At 36.0% G+C, this 18042-nt stretch overlaps 1 protein-coding gene across 1 annotated transcript in view; it reads right to left on the bottom strand.

Moving 5' to 3' along the window:
* LOC131041814 (protein EXECUTER 2, chloroplastic) overlaps nt 1–8363 on the bottom strand; it is a 77690-nt gene extending 69327 nt beyond the window's left edge. Inside the window, exon 1 of the mRNA XM_057975034.2 lies at nt 7824–8363. Within this exon, the coding sequence (XP_057831017.2) occupies nt 7824–8264 (441 nt within the window). The 5' untranslated portion in view covers nt 8265–8363. The remainder of the gene's footprint in view (nt 1–7823) is intronic.
* Nucleotides 8364–18042: the final 9679 nt, after the last annotated feature.

Here is an 18042-nt window from a genome sequence, read left to right as displayed (position 1 = left end):
AATTGAAGGAGCAGAATATAGCCATGACATTCACCCTAGAAGCAAGAACAGAAGAAGGAGAAGCAAGTGTGAGTGAAAATACTTCTAATTCCAAGGGGTCGAAGAGAAAAGAAGGACTTGAAAAGAGAGAACCCTCCAAGAAGAAACAAAAGGTGAATCCTGATCGTCCACCGAGTACTTCTTCTAGACATGAAAAGGAGATAAGTCAAGGAGAGGATCAAAGAGAGATAGTGTATGAAGTTGATGAGTCTATGGAATCCATGGTGCAGAATGATAAACAGGGCAAAGGACAAACACCTCAGCATTCATCAAGTCAATCTCTTCCTCTCCAGGTTGGTGCTAATGAACAATAAGAAGAAAAGAATGATGATGAAGGAACATCTCCTTTCAGAGACGAGAGACCTCTACCTGAGGAAATACAGGTAAGGGAAAGAAAGTCTTCCATTCCAGATTGGCTAAAAGAAAGACTGACAAGGGTTGTAGTTGAAGAGGAAGAGCAAGTATTTGATTTGGAAAGTCTCATAGGAAACTCCCAAGAAGAAATCGAAAAGAGAAAGCTACAAAGATGTCAAAGGTAATTAGAGATTATGCAGGATCCAGGAAGATACAGGTAGCCACACCAGCAATGGACAAGTATGAGGATGAGATTATGGCAGAGGAATATGATTTGGAAACATTTGATCTTGGTCCACTTACCTCTGAGCAGGCTATGGAAGAAGCAACTAATTTAGTGAGAGCATTTAATGATAAACTCAAGGAAGAAATGGAAAAGAATAAGAGGCTGGAAAAGGAGGTTAGCACTTGGAGGAATTATCTTAGCCACCTCAACCAACCATTAAGGTGATGGGATCTAGCAGTATCACCCTTGCATGCACTTCCTCCTGAGTCGAAAAATGAGGCAGAAAAGATGAAGAACTTAGCCCAACTCATGAGTTCATGGATTGATGAATCCTACAAGGTAGCCATTGAATTTGTAGCAAGAATGATGAAGACAATCCATAGAGCTATCCAAGTCCTTGAGATCATTCATAATCTATTGATAACTGTAGATGCCTTCACTCACACTAGAGATATTGTCATCCCTATATTACTGGTAGTAAGGACATCTAGATATGTTTTAGCACAAGAAAAAATAATAAATGGAGGAACCCATAATCTTCTACAATGGTCAACTTTACTCCAAATGAAGGAAGTTCTATTTGAGGAAATCAATAATAGATGCAACCGAGTTGAGGGGACTATCCATCCTATTCAGGATAAGGTGTTCGATGTATTATGTACAATCCTTGACAGAAGGATAGAGATCAAAACAGATGTGGATGTCCAAGAATTGGAAGACAGGATCAAGATTATTTTTTGCAAAGAGGAGAACATGATCACAGAAAAGCAGAGAGGTCAGATGTATGCTACTATGTTCCTAATCGAGAAAACAAAATAACAAGAGCATGGATGGGAGATGACCCTTCTTGCAGCCTTTGATCAGGTCCTTCACTTGGAAGAGCGGATGAAGAACCTGCATGAGATTCCCATTGCTGAGATCGAGGGGATTACGTCCAGATTCATTGAATATGCCAGAAAAGAACATAGAAAAGGGAACAAAATTCTAGATGAAAAGTTGCTATGAAATGATGTGGCAATTCAATTCCTATTGGGCTATGTTTCCTTATTATTTGCGCCAGTTTCTATTGGCTATGGAATGATAATGCTTATCTGATTAGGGTGATTTTTGTGGCAAACCCTAATTAGGGTTTAGGTGTCAAGATCTCAGCCTTTGATCTTCTTTAGATCCAGGTCGTTCATTGTATTTGAGAGTGCTATATAAGCCCTCACTCAATTCATTCTAAAGAGTTAGAGTTAGAGTTAGAGAAAAAGATTAAGATTGTTAGCAGCAGAGAAAGAAGTAATGAAGAGAGAAAGTTGAACAATTGTTGTTTTATTCTGCTATCAGATCAACGAAATATTGAAGTTATGGTGTTTTATTGCAATTCTTGTGGCTATTTTCATGGTTGTTTATCTTTTTGAATCACTCTTAGTAGAGATAGTACTTAAATTTTAGAATTAGATTGAAGGACGAATGTTGTGTTTGATCTTTGGTAAAACTCATAGTCCAAACCACTAGCTCTTTACTAATTGTAAGCACGCCTTGTGTGGTCAACTGGAGATATTAAGATTGTTTAAGAGTTCAATCATTGTTGGAGATATTGATATGCATCTTATTGATAGTATCTATTCCATTGATGATTCGAAAATCATTGAATCCCCTTAGAAGATCGCACCAATTCCAGTAGAGTTGTAATCTTTTGGCAATACTGAAATTGGTAGAGTTTTATCAAGACCAGTCCTCATTTAGTCATTCCTAGGATTAGTTTAGCATCGCCTTCTTAAGCCCCTTATCTTTTGCCCCTTTTTTGAAACATCAATTAATATTAGGAGAATTCAGTTTCCTCATTGAAAAGTAGTTGCAAGAACAAGCTTTCTTAGAAAGTACGTAAGGCCCCTTGTAAAACAGCAAACACAACAACCACTGGTGCTTATCCACGAGTAGAGAACCTACATAACAGAACCTTGGAGTTGCTCTGATTGATCCTTCTGCGAAATCCGATTGATCCTTCTGCGAAATCTTCAGCATTCGGGGAGCTTTATTCAAGAGAGGATAAGGTACCTTTAGGTATTTTATTCTGTGTTTGGTCGTGTATAAAAGACGCATCAACAGGATGAACTACAGATTACATTTTATCACAACATTTATCTTTTTCACCTTTAAGATGGAAAAGATCAACTCGGATAACTTCAAGTGATATAAGGAGATTTCATAGCACAACCCCAGTTCATGTATAGAACTGAATAAATATCAATTCAATTTTTGTGTCTCAACACCAAGGCCAAGTGCAAGACCAAGCTAAATATGGGGATGAGTTTGTGTATAAAATTAAATAATATACTACACATCCAATTTTGGGTGCAGTTTACCTCAACAATCAAGGCCAGGTATAAGCTTTGGCTGGATTGGTGACATGTTTATGCATAAAAACTGAATACTATAGTGCATCAAATTTTGGGCACAATGGAACTTAAAGTTCCAAGGAAACGGGACTCGGACTCGACTCAGACTCGACAAGGCCGAATGGACTCGGACTCAGGACTCGGAGTCAGACTCGGCTTCAAACTCGGCTGGACTCGGGAAAGTGAAAAAACTCAAGAAATTTAGAGATTTTTAAAGATTAAAAACTTGTTTCAGGCACCCTTTATTGAATACACCTTAAAGACACAATAACATCATCAAACTCGGCTCATTTGATTACATACACAAGTATACATCAATCACATAAGCATAAATGCAAATTGTAGCTGAAGGAAATAACAAACATAGATATATAAATATTGGTCAAATGTATACAATATTACAAAACTCATGGAATAAAAAATCCATGTCATCATATGATCATCATCAAATGTTTCATACAAATACCAAAGGTAAATACAACTACAAGCCTATGGCTCAGAGGAGCCTACACGGCAGCACCCTCCATCCTCGGCCCCCTGCGAAGGCGTCTAGGTAGGTCCTGGATGATTCGACAGCCATAGCCGCTCCCCGTGACACCATGCCATGCTCACCACATCAGGAACATCTGTGTCACTATCTGCCTCTGAATCTCTTGTTTGTGCTCGTGCTCTCCGCTCCTCCTCTGCCATGGCTACAGTCTCAGCTCTATATCTACTTGGTCGATCCAATCGGTGTCAGACTCGGAGGTTAAATTTTCCCTACTTCTATCGATGCAGTTTTCCCCCCATATTTTTCAATTGGGGTTGCCCCCCAAGGTGGGGGTCAAGGGCAAGATCGGGTGTTATTTTTCTATTGGCTGACATGTTGTAACCCTAATTTTTCTCATTCTTAGGCGAAGGTTGTAGTGAACAAAGAGGAGACCATTCATTTTAAAAAACTTTTTAAAATGTTTTTTTTGTCATTTTACTTAACCCAGGCAGTAGCCGAATTTGGGGCTCGGGACTCGCCGAGTTTGGCGAGTTTGAGCCAAACTCGCCAACTCATCGAGTTGCTCGCCAGACTCGGACGAGTTCGAGTCCGAGTCCCAGAGACCCGGCGAGCATGACTCGGACTCGGACTCGCCGAGTTTAGGCGATTCATGGTGATTCCTGTTTCTTAAACTGATAAGGCCAAGTACAAGTTTTGGATCAATTTCATGACATGGTAATGTATGGGATTGAATAATATGCCTTATCCGATTTGGGCAAAGCACACATAAACCAATGAGAAATTATGGTAAATTTGGCTGTGTTTATTAATAAATTGACTAATGCACTAAATCCTTTATTGCCAATTAACATACTTTCCTCGCGACTCTGGATACAAAATGTCCCTGAATTGGAATCCAAACTAAAACACCTAAGAATTCATCAAGGGTTTGGTTTTTTTGGCACCAAAACAAATCCATCAAAAGCTTCTCTCACCTGTGCAATTCAAGCAGTGACGTGGCATTCTTAGACCATTTTCTAAACTGATCCAAGCATAGGTTTAACTCTCTTAAAAAAAAACCCTAAGAAGAATTTTCTTGGACTGATTCAAAGGTTTTCCTCGTATTTTTCTTGCACAAGATGCGAATGTAGAGGGTTTTTCCCAATTTCGCTGCAAAAACCAAAGACGTGTTTCATCTATTTGTAGGTAATTGACAGTCAACACAAAAACTGACCAACCCACCCAAAGTCAGGGTGGGTTTAAAAAACTGATCTCAAGAACTTTGCTTAATCTCAAAACGAGGATCCTTCTCCCTGAACCTAAATTTTTTGAGAAAAAGAGGAGTCATTGAATCAGTGACAGAAACCATCTACCAACCCCAAATCATTAATTGAGGAGTCTGTCATCAAGCAATTCATTAGGGATATCACTTAAATATCTACATTCTGAACCTCTTGAAGTGGGAGTAAAGGAATCCAACTTAGGAGCTAGTAAATCCTTTTTCTTCCAAACAAAGTGTTGTTTTTTATTCTTCAAGCAAGTAATGGAGGCGTGACCCACTTTACCATAAGAATGGCAGTTAATTGGGGAGTCTTCATAGTCTATCTACTGTACCCAAGTTCCAAATTTTGAAGATAAGGTAATGTGAGTGGGGACTTCAGGTTTTTCTCCAAAAAGACACAAAATCTAGCAAATAACCTCTTCATTAATTTAGTGATCTTATCAATTAGCACAATATTTCCAAAAGAATTTGCATAAGTGGCTGGTATGTTAGTTGAAAATTGATTCTCACATAAATTTTGGACACCTTTTGCTATGCACTCACTCAACCTCATGCTAAAGAAGTTGGATATAAAATAAATAGACTCAAACAAGTCAATGGTGAGGCTAGAGAGATCCAAATGTTAATCAGAAAACACCACATGTCATGAGCTATTTTTAGATCATTCTCGTGACTAGGGCTACTGAAGGTAATTCAAACAATACAATTTTTCATTTTTTAATTTAATTTAGTTTAATTTATTTCAAATAAATTAAGCATGCATTCTTCTCTGTTGCATTCAACACAATCATCTTGAGATGACTTGTGAGACTGAGTAATGTCCTGTCATAGATTTTCCTTTTTTTCTAAAATTAAATATCCAACACTCACCATAAGGCTTGCATTATTGATTACAAATATTTTTTTATCTTTAAACTATAATTTTGATATATATTTCAGATTTAAGATTATAAAAATGATTTAGAGAATGCAAACTTATTTAGAATACCTGCTGTAACCCTTCTGATTATTTGCAGCTATTACTTTTGTACAAATGTCTTGAAATACTTCTGCTAAAATTAGGGGTTTCATTCACTAGCTTGATAAAGAAATTAAGGATTTTCATCCTTGAATTCCTGATTTATGAAGGGTTTCATCCTCACAATTGCTGAGTCTTTAATTCATACTTCCATGTAGGAAAACATAAATAATTATCTTTGCTCCATTCATTTCCTTAATTTATCTTCCTTTTATACAATTTTTGCCTCAATAGCCATAACTCTTCATTTTGTCTCTTAGCTTTTCATTTATTATTGTTTTACATATGTCTCTTGATTCATTTTTATTAATTATCATTTTAATCTTTTATTTAGAAAATTGCAGACCTGTATGAATAACTCCCACAATTCAAGCTACCATTCAACGTATGATAAAAAATTTGTCACTGCCTAATATCTTCATCAATTTATGCTTAGTAATTAAGGCCTACGGATATAAACAAGTTTAATTCAGAGTTTGAAGGTTTACGCGATGGCATTACAAGGTGCAAGATGTGCTTTCCAGTATGGTCCACAGCCGATCATGTCCATATGGAGGCAATCCAACATTGAGAAGGCATCAAATGTAATGCAAATGATTCTAGATGACACTTGGTGGTATCATGTCAAAACATCTTTTCAGTTTCACCGAGCCCATCATCAATATGATCCACTTTACTGACATGGATATGCCATGCTTGAGAGAGGTTTACGATGGCATTGACTCAATGATTGAGAAGATGAAATCCATCATAAATGCAAACGAGTAAGATCATGAAAAAACCTTCTACAAAGAAGGGTAGTAAATTTATGTTGAGTGATTGAACAAAATGCACCCCACTCCACCTTCTTGCCTTCACATTGACTCCCAAATATTACTGTGAAGAAATCCTTGCTATGCCAACAAGGGTGCCACCGTACAATGATGCAGAAGTCAGCGAGGTGTTTAAGAAAACTCTTACTAAACTCTTCCCTGGTCCTGATATGGAAGATATAGTTACAAGTGAGTTTGCTGATTTTTGCAGCTCCACTGGTTAAAGTGTTTCCACAACTCCATGACAAGTATGGGAAGGATGCTCACTCTTGGAGGCACCTCAATGGCCACAGATTGCTACACCTCCAAGTCCTTGCAATCAAAATTTGATCGCAAGTAGTTGATAATTTTTGCCTACTCTCTAAATCTGATTTTTCATTTAAAATTTACTATTTTCAAATTTGAAGTTTATTTACAATTTATTAATTTAACAACTCTAGTGAGAGCTCCCTTTGCATCAATAGGTTGTTAATCCCTCTCCAACTAAATGGAAATGGAATACATACTCCTTCATGCGCTCAAGGAAATGCAATCCAATGGCATCAAGTAAAGCAAAGGAGCTAGTTTCCATGCATTCCAACTTGCGCCTTCTTACTCGCAAAGATGATGGTTGCCCACGCACCCATACACATACCAGATACAGCAACTTGGACTATATCTAACTTAGGGTGAGACACATCTCAACAGCCAAGGCCAGGTGCAAAAGCTATGTGTGAACATGGAACATTTTATGTACAGAATTAGATTGGGACAGCTTTCTTTATATATAAAATCGAGTAATATACTGCATTCAAGTTTCTATGACTTTGGTGACATGTTCATGTATAAAATTGTATAACAAACCACATTCAATATTGGGCGCCGCATCTCAACTGAAAAGGCGCGTACAAGCTCTGGGTAAGAAAACCAATTTTGAATGCATTAAACCTATACCGACAAGCCCAGGCACAAGCTTCGGATGAATTTGAAGACATTCAATGTTGACTTATACACCTTAACAAATTTGTGGGTATGGCGCACCTCAACACACATCAAATTCATGCCAAACATTTACCCCTGCCCTAGTCAAAAGGGATTATTTTTCTTATTAGTACGTTTCCCCTGCCTTGATTAAAAGGAGACATTTATTAAAAAAAAAATTGCCCCTGCTCTGATTAACAACAGAACAAATTTAAAAATCAAAACATTATAATGTTATTTTTTTTAAGAACTTTACTGTGGAATCTGAAGTAGGGATACCTTCAAAACAGAAATGATGACCTCGTCTTTTTCCATCTCTGTAAAATGCTCCTGCCATCGATCCCAATCCCATTCTGTATCGGTATTGGAATTCGTTTTAAGAGGGTTCTTCTCTCTATAAGTGTCCAAATAGCTCTGAAGCCTCTTTCCCACGCTGCTAATTAAATTGGATGATGACAACGATGATGATATTGCTCTGTTATCTCCCTCTTTGGAAGCACTGCAACAGGTAGTGATAAAAGTTGAGTGAAGTCTAGTCCTCTTTGGGTTTGTGTTGCCATTGTTACTACGGAATGGAAGGCTGGCTTGCACAAATCCTGTGCCTGTTGTTGCTCCCGCTGCTGTTACTCCCATTCCTTTTCGGGTTTCTTTTCTGACGACAATCCCATAATGACCAATGTGTTTGTGATGGAGAGGCATTAATCTAAAGCAAATTTTCATTTCGTTGTCTTGCTTTGGTCTACTTTATCCATCCACCTGGAAAATCAGAAAAATAAATTGAGAAAAAAACTACCCACACATGTTCAAAGTTAATTTTATTTGGAGAGGATGTTTGGTTTCGTAAATTTGAGTATTTATAGGAGAGCACTTGCTCTTAAGTTAGTGTTTGGTTTCGTAAATTTGAGTATTTATAGAGGAGAGTACTTGCCGTTAAGTTAGTGTTTGGTTTGGTAAATTTGAGTATTTATAGAGGAGAGTACTTGCCGTTAAGTTAGTGTTTGGTTACCTAAATTTGAGTATTTATAGAGGAGAGTACTTGCCGTTAAGTTAGTGTTTGGTTTCGTAAATTTGAGTAGTGTTGGGTTTCGTAAATTTGAGTATTTATAGAGGAGAGTACTTGCCATTAAGTTAGTGTTTCCTAAATTCTTGTAATTGATTTTTTAATTGGTTATTAGTCAATTATTTTTCTATCAATTATGATTTTTTCTTCTTTTTTTTTTTTTTTTGCTTTTTTTTCTTTTAAATTAAGATGCATGTTTTTTAAGTTTATAATTATATGCATTATTTTAATTTAATTGATTTAAAAAATTTAAATCTTATTACTAGATTTATGATTTGAAGATGCACTATCTAAATGATTTTTTTAAGGCAAGATTTTAGATACATTAAGATAATATTTAATATGTTTAAATTTTATTTTTAAATCAAATATTTAACCAAATTATTTAAAATTTGTATCTAAATCTAGCTTTATATAAATAAACAAACATATATATAATATAAATTAATAATATTATTTAAGTTATCTCATGCAATTTAATAATATAGTACTAATATTTATAATATATATTAATAAATAATAATATAATAATATTAAATATATTAAATTTTATATGACTGTTAAGGAAGTTATTTCGCTCTAAACTATAGTTTGCTTCTTTTCCTTTAGCTGGGTCGTTCCTTCGTAAGTCGGACTTAGTATTTTGAATATGTTTATGATTAAGTTTATCATTTTTTCTCGCAGTAATTTTCTTATCCTAAATAAATTGTTGGCCTATCATTTTCTTATCGTAGATAAATTGTTGGCCTTTGATGTCTGAAAGTTGTTTCTGCTCATTCCAAGCTTTTAATAAGTTGATAAATTTAAATTATATATATATATATATATATATATTTCTGGAGATCGGTTTGTTTAAGTAAAATTTCTTATATAAATGTATTGAAGTTTCTGTCTGGATTTTTCTAAGAAAAGCTTGGCCTTTGCTTTCTTTCAAAAAGTTATTGAATGATTTAGTAAGGTGATTATCATTATTTGTTATTGTAAGGTTCTACGGTGATTATGTGAGCTTCTTCCTATAATTCGGCTCTGAGTCTTTAGCTTTGTATGACATGAGCTTTTATTCTTAACATCTCCTATAGTATCTGAGGATGTTGCAGATTTATTGTGAAGGTTTGGCACCACTTGTTGTGAGGTTTTTCTGGGCTAACTTGTCGTTAAGTGCTTGTTGTAGGATTAGCCTAGTGGTTTTTATGCAGGTTTGGTCTCGATGAGCCTTGCAGGGCCTTCCCCTTGAGGTTTATGGTGCTTCATTACTCATTCAGGGAGTTTCTTGACATAGCTCTCTTATTTAAGCTTTGTAGTGTTTTCTCTGGCAGTGATCTTGGTCGAAAGATCTTTTGCAAATCATTTGTAACCTACTTCTAAGGATTTGATTTTGGTTATCATAAGCGAAGCAGTTATCATTTTTTAGGTTGGAGCATCTCTTCCAGAACTTCTAAATTTCTAGAATGATATCTCTCTGTCATATAGCTCTGTCAAATGGGATTTCCCAGGGGCCATTGTATCTGGTTCTCTTTCTTGTTTTTGGGTATCATTAGATTATGATCCTCTAAGGGATCTGGGTGAGACCAAAGGTTTTCTTCCTCCATTCTTTCCTACCGGTGCCCACACTGAATGGAGTTTGTAATCATTTTCTTTAATTAATAAAAAAAATTCAGGCTTCGGCCTTTTACCGATCAAAAATAATAATAATAATATTATAGTATAATTATAATATATCAATAATATAATAAGTAAAATACAATAATATAGAAATCATAATGTTTAGTGTGACTCTAACCCTAACTTAGTCTTAAATCTAATCATATCACTAATTGAACCTTAATATATTTAACCTAATTCTAATCTAACACCAACTTTAAACATAATTCTAACTTAACTATAATCTTAGAGAAAATTTTAAGTATATTAAAATAATATTTAGTATGTTTAATCTTAATCTTTAAAAGCTTTATATAAATAAATAAACATATATAATATAAAAATATATAAATCAAGAATATTTTTTTAGTTATGCTCATGCAATTTAATAGTATAAAAATTTAATAATAATATTGTACTAATATTTATAATAATAAATTAATAAATAACAACAACTCGCCCTCACCATGGGAATCGGGATTATGGACATTGAGGGTGACTCTAAGTTCATCATTGATGTTGTCAAAGGGTGGAATAGGCTCAATTGGACCATTAAGGGAACCATCAGGGACACCCTGAGGCTCATCTTCGGGCTTGATTCATTCAAAATTATGCATGCCTCCAAGGAAGGCAACATAGTGGTGGATGCCTTGGCGGCCCTTGGCCTAAATCTTTCTGGTTTGAGATGTTGGAGGAGCCATAATTCCCTCTCGGACCATGTTAACTTCCTTCTTCAGGAAGAGAAATCGAAAATTCCTATCAATGATTGAGTTGTTGCCAAGTTTTTTCCTTACTCTTCTATCTTCCCTTGGGGTCGTCCAGAGGTGTTGGTTTCATAATTCAAATTATGAGAATATTCCTTTGATCTATGTCGATATGGTGGTGACTCGTTCGGCCAGGTTGGTGGTGAAGGATGTGTTGCTTTATTGGCAAATCCTTTGGGCTTACTGCGCTATGATGAGGTACGATTGGAATGGTAACGTGTTGGTTGTCGTCGGTATTTGTTGGCTTTTCATACCTCATAACCAAGAAATCATTTCCAAAAGTGATTTCAATTTTTCTTATGCGTCCAACTTCATGTCTCACTTAATGACGTCGGGCTCGCACACTTCCCATTGTCTTTTCTCGACTTGCTTCTCGAAGGATCTCTACAATTTTCTCTGCGAAATTTTTTTCATGTCTAAAGAAGTTTTGTTGGTGGAGGATATGGGGGGTGAAAGAGTTAGCTATGAAACAGATGACTTCAAGAATGACCCCCCGATCTAGAATTTTTGTGTTGAAGGAGGGGTCGCCATTTTTTTAGAATGTTTGTGGGGCCATGATGAGTAGCTCTCGGCTGCTTTTGCCTCCTCCTGGTCTGGGGGGCATGTTTCAATGGGCGATATTTCTTTCGATGTCTCGGAGGAAACAATTTCCTAGGCCACAAAGCTAGCCCTTGACGAATGACGCCACGAAGCTAGCCCTTGACGAACGACATTGGAAGCGCACCAGCCATGTTGCCAATAGCGAAGGCCTGAAACACTTCTTTCACAATCGTGAGGAACCTGTCAAACTCCAGGGTGGGTTTGCTCGGGAAGAGCTTAAAAACCCGTGGAATATGATATGCCTTATGATCATGAAGTACTTCACTCCAGAAGGCAGGCCCAAGGTATTTTACTACTATCATTTGCCCCTTCTGAATCATTTTCGTAATAACGATTTGCTTTGTTTGCCCTTTTATTTACTGTGTTCCATTGAAAGCTCTATTAAAGACACCATGGACCCCAAGCATGGGGATAAGTTGCCCTACCTCCTTCACTAGGGCCTCATTTACAGGTTGTACAAATTTCATGAGGCCCTTCGCTCCCCAGAACCTCTTGCTCTCTCAGCCCCCTATGCTAACTCCTCAGCAGCTTGTCGCCCTTTCTATGGCCTTCCCCAGATTTTTCCAATATGTTCATGAAGGCTTTGCTACGACCAACTTCTCCATGTCTCTGCCTGCTTATGCCTCTGATGTTTCTTTATCTGCGGTCTCTCCCAGCTTGACTCTATCCGCCTCTCCCAACGTTTCCCGCTCCCTATCCAAGGGTAAAGGCAAAACCCTTGTTAAACACAAACGTATTATCTTTGAAGACAATTCATCTTCTAAGGATGTTGAGAGTGACAACCCTTCCCCTGATTCTGAGGTTAAAAAGAGATCCTCCAGATTGGCTTCCAAAAGCTTGCATAAAAAGAAGAACCCTGTGATTGAAACTATTGACTTGGAGGAGGACCCCATTGAGGACAAGGAGGGAGAGGACCCTAAAACCATTATGGGGGCCCCCGGTGAGGATGTTGTTGAAGCGGATATGACTAGGGACCCCATGGATTTGGGCACTGTTGGTGCTGCTGGCACAGACAATTCTGAGATGCAAGCCCAGGACTCTATTGATGTTAAGGATAAGGCCCCTATGAACATTGGCACTATGGGTGTCACGGGTGACAAAAATTCGGATACTAAAGCCTTGGACTCTGGTGATTTGGACTCGGATTTAAAGATGGTGGAACAGGTGATGAACTCTATTCCTTTGATGGTCCTGGGCAATGATATTGACTGTTCCCCTGCTGAAGATGTGGCCAAAGAGATGGATAAGACTATGGATGATAAGGCTACTGTGAACCCCCAAGGTGTCCCTACTCTGGAGCAAATGGAAATGTCGCTCACGGACGTGTTGGACATCACGCAGAGGATTGAGAACCTAGGCCCTGTGCTTGAATTGCAGGGTATCATGGATGATGTCAATCGGCTCAAGAGCAAGGTGAAGGCTTAGGACGCCCAAAATGTGGGCCTTAACAATCTCATCTGCAGATCTTACATAGCTCGACGCTCACCCTCTCTTTGCTGAGGGAGCGAATTGCGGACACGGGGGAGGAAAAGCGGGATGCTAAGTTCATGTTTAATGAATGGAACAGTATCATTGATGCCACTGGAGTGCGAAAGGCGTCCCTGTAGTTTTTTTTTTGTGTTTTCTGTTTGTTTTTTATTTTCAAAGACTTGGTCTCATTTTATTGTTAGTTTTGTTACTGTTAATGTTGTTATAGTGTTGTTTTTGCACTGTGGTCTCGTTAATAGTTATGCTATGTAAAGGGTTAGTGCCCTCGTTCTCACTGCTTTTTTAATCAAATGCATATATATATATATATATATATATATATATATAATTTATATAATATATTAATAATATAATAATTAAAATACAATAATGTAAGAATCTTAAATTTTATCTATATGACTCTAATCTTAACTTAATCTTAAATCTAATCATATCTCTAATTGAACCTTAACATAAGTCTCACCTAACACCAATTTTAAACATCACTCTAACTTAATTATAATCAAAACTTAATTTTTGGATTGTATTTAATATATCATGTATTTTTTAGTATATAATTATAATATTTTTATAATATAATAATTAAAATAATCTTAATGTTTATCCATATGACAATAACTCTAACTTAGTGTCAAATTTAATCATATTTCTAATTGAACCTTAACATATTTTACCTAATCCTAACATAACCATAATCTTATCTCTAAATGAATTATAAATTTAATTATAATAATATATAAAAAAAAAAATTAAATAATTTAATCTAATGGTACAATTTAATTAAAAATATATATAATATCTAGAAAAACAATATTTTATTTATTATAATATTAAAATTATCTCTTAGTTGTCTTCGAACATGTAGTGTCGCAGTTCAAAAACTTTGTTGGTGAAGCGGCCACCAAGGTTCAAACCCCTATTGGGCCATTGTGTTTGCAGGCCTTGTGTCTTCTCTAGGTCATTGTGCTTGCGAGTTTGAACAAGTGAAGTGTGGGGATGAGGTCCCCCGATTGTGGCCTCACCGGTTCATAGCTCCGGGTCAAAATTGTTTCACGTGGAGCGGGAGGGCGTGTCATGCCAACGTCGTCGGTCATATTAAAAAGTTTATCAGGCATTATTTTATTTTTAAAAATTATCTTAGTTAGGTTAGGGTTATCGTCATGTAATTTAATATTATATCACTTGTAAGTGGAATAGAATTAGATAATATTATAATATATCTTACTATTTCCAATACAATCTCATTTCTCAAAATGAAAATTAAAATCAAATTGCAATGCATATAATTTTAATCTACAATGCATATATTTCAAAGTTTCAATTATAATTCAGATGACATTGACTATTTCTATTTCTAAATTATATAAATCAAATCAATTAATTCAAACAACCAAATATAATCATATAAATTAAAATCTTATATACTTATATTATTACATTTATTACTTCTATTACAATATTAAAATTTATATTATTACAATGTTTGCATTCATCACAATAAATTAAAATTTTTGAGGAAAAACTTTGGAGGTTATCATTAAGTTGTAATTTTAAATATTTGCTAAAATATTATTTATCTTTGTTTTTGTTCATTTAAATTGTAAAGTGTCATTGTAAAAATTTGATTTTTTTATCTTTTAATTGATATGATAATGAATTTTGATTCCTTTTAATATTTTCATTTAGAAGTTTCAAAAATGTGCTTACCAAATTTTGACATGCTTATGAAGGTAGTACAAATAGTAGGAAATGACAGTCCACATCATTAATACTCACAAGCAAAGGGTTCAAAATGGTGGTCGATGTCGTTAATGAGGGAAGAGCACAAGCCATATTTGTGGCCTTGCTTTCATGAACTATTTGACATTTTATTGAGCTTTCTCTTTTATTTTTCCACCATGAAGCATTGCAATTAATTGGTTTTTATTATATACATAAATTTGGAGCAGTGTGTCATGCACTCAGCCCAGTCGAAGTGCCCAACGAGGTAACCTAATGTCATGAGTAGAGGCTCACTTAATTATTGACCAAGGACGTAACCCCTATATGATGTTGGCACTATATGTGCAACAAAGGGTTCTTAAGCTTTCTATCATTGCATGAAGGAAATACTAAGCAAAGTGTAACAATGTTGGAAATGAAAATCATATCATATAGTAGTTGATGCAAGTTACTTAAAAGGTGACTTAGCAATGGTTGTGGGTAACATTGTACTAACTCGGTTACAACCAAGACTCTAACTAAGTTGCATATTAGTCCCTTAAAACAAGCATTCATCAACATAAATCATCATCTACAACATATTAATAATATATCAATTATAAAAACACATAGCATAATTGTATATACCATAAACTAGATGATAGTATGGTTAAGGATAGTTTAAACATATATTAAGTCTTATAGAAGTAGAAGGAAATAAGTATAATGATAACATTTATGGGACTCGCCCCCCCATCTTTTCTTTCTATTTGTCCTCAAGCAGACTAGGGCCTAAGGTTTAATCCTAAGACATCTAGCCTATAGTTTATAGACTCACCCTGAGAACTAGTGTAAGTAGAAGCCTATATCTTTTGTAATCCACTTCCATCATTCCCTCACCCTTGTCATGTTTATCACCTACTTTCATGTCCAATGTGGTACTGAATAAAAAAGAAGGGGAGGATAAAACATCAGTGAGATCTAGGATGTTTCAAGTTCTTCAAAGGCCTTCATATACTCATTTGCTCTCAGATCCAAGGTAATGAAATGATGGATGGAGTGTGGCTCCCTCCTTCTTAGCCTTGTGGATAATTATGCACATCTGTTGTGGCAGTGCACCATGGTATTTTTCTTACTTATTTCATGCATAAATATTCTAAACCTATGTTAATCTTGTTCCCTGCATTCATGAATCTTCATGGCTGCCTCCATCCTGTTTGTCATCTTGACCCATTCAACCACAATCTTGTTGGGATCAACTAACTCTACTCTAATCATCAATAGGTGTGACTTTTCCCTTTCTTGATAAAATTCGTATAGTTCCCCTTGTTCATGTTCATCATTCATGTATTATATTAATGATTTTAGTTGCACATCCCCTACATAAAATCAAGGGATTCAACTCGGTGCTATAACGGATTGCCAAGTTATGGAGATAAAACTCAGACGTTCAATCTTGTGTGTTAGGGGTAGCTCTAGAATATGCAATAAGGAATGACCATGGTGTAATAATAGATATAGATTCATTACTAAGCAATTGGCTAATATGGAAACATAGAAATTTGTTTTACAAGTGCAATGCATACACTCTAGCAGGGGGTCAATAACTTCTGAGTTGATTGGCTAAATCAACCATCTTCTCCAAATTGATGGTCAATATATTGATCTATGGTTCCTTTGCTTCTAATTTTATCTCATAACTATCCATGTGTGTCTAATTTTCCTTTTCTTATTTATTTTTGTGCCATTCAAATTTTAAATATGCCCTCCGTAAGACAATGCTAAGGGTGAGTGTAGTGAGTGGTGCTAGTTTATCCTTCTCCTTAACAGTAGGGGACCCTTTCTTCTATAGTTCTCCAATAGCCAGATTGGATAACTTATCCAATCCTACCCTTTCTTATTCTTGGAGTGTCAACTCTCTCTCTCTCTCTCTCTCTCTCTCTCTCTCTCTCTCTCTCTCTCTCTCTCTCTCTCTCTCTCTCTCTCTCTCTCTCTCTCTCTCTCTCTCTCTCTCTCTCTCTCTCTCTCTCTCTCTCTCTCTCTCTCTCTCTCTCTCTCTCTCTCTCTCTCTCTCTCTCTCTCTCTCTCTCTCTCTCTCTCTCTCCATATCCTTTTAAGAGATGCTTGTAGCTCATCATTCTTTTCCTTTCCTTCCAAGGTGTGCTCTAGACCAATAAAAATGTTAGCCCCTATATTAGTCTCATCATTTCCACCAAAGTCCTCCAATAGGGGTATTATCTCCTATTGTTTTAGGCTTGGTGTCTTAGTGACCTTTTTCTTTGCATTGTAGGGGTCATCATCATCAATTTTGTGCTTAGAATCACACCTTTCTTGCCCCCCTCATACCTTCTCCTCAATGGTTTCCTTTTACGGTATCCCTTTACCCTCAATAGAAATCTTGTGATCTTTAAACAAGTATTCTCTCTTTGAATGAGTGTCAACATTTACAATATCTTGTTTAGAAGATTTTTATTTAGATGAAGTCCCCTTCTATGAGACATGATTAGAATGTCTCTCTAGTCTTTATAGCTCATGAAGCCTTTTTTATTTTGGCTTTTTGTGTTGGGACTATTTCTCATCTCGTGGTTTTAATTTTTTCCTTAGATTTCACTTTTTCTAACCCTCTTTTATTTCTCCCTAGATTCTTCTAATAGACTTCTATCTTTTTGACACATGCTTGTCAATTTTCACTTCAATATTTTGTTTCTTGCATTTTAATGTCAAAGAGGAGGCATATCACTTTCTTTTTCTCTTTTCAAGTGAAGTGGAAGATTTAGGGCTTTGTTTTGAGGATGAAACAAGGATTTTCCTAAAGGTTGCAGGTGTCTTTATTGAAGTTGTGGGTGAAGTTGCCGTTCACTATCATTATCACTTTCATGTTCTAATTATTTCTCCTTTGACTTCCAAGGGATTTGGGTAGGTGAGGTAGAAGATGTTAAATTTCCCTCATTAAATCCTACAAGGTTTTCAATTTCTCTTGCACCTTATGTTTATTCTCCTTCACCCTCGATTCTAGCAAACCCTCCAGCCCTATCATCTACATTTCCTAGAAAATTTCTTAAAAGCCTATTGTAAATATTGTGCCACTCTTTAAATTCATGCTTGGTATGATGGCGTGATTAAAGAATAAGTATTCGGTAGATTACTTAGAGGGGGGCGGGGGGTGAATCAGTAAATAGAAAAACTGATACAAACTTCCCAAACTCAAATTCAAACATACAAAGCAAACTTATCAATGAAATAC

Source organism: Cryptomeria japonica, chromosome 7, assembly GCF_030272615.1.
Source record: "Cryptomeria japonica chromosome 7, Sugi_1.0, whole genome shotgun sequence".
NCBI lineage: Eukaryota > Viridiplantae > Streptophyta > Pinopsida > Cupressales > Cupressaceae > Cryptomeria > Cryptomeria japonica.
This window is presented reverse-complemented; position numbering and strand designations above follow the sequence as displayed.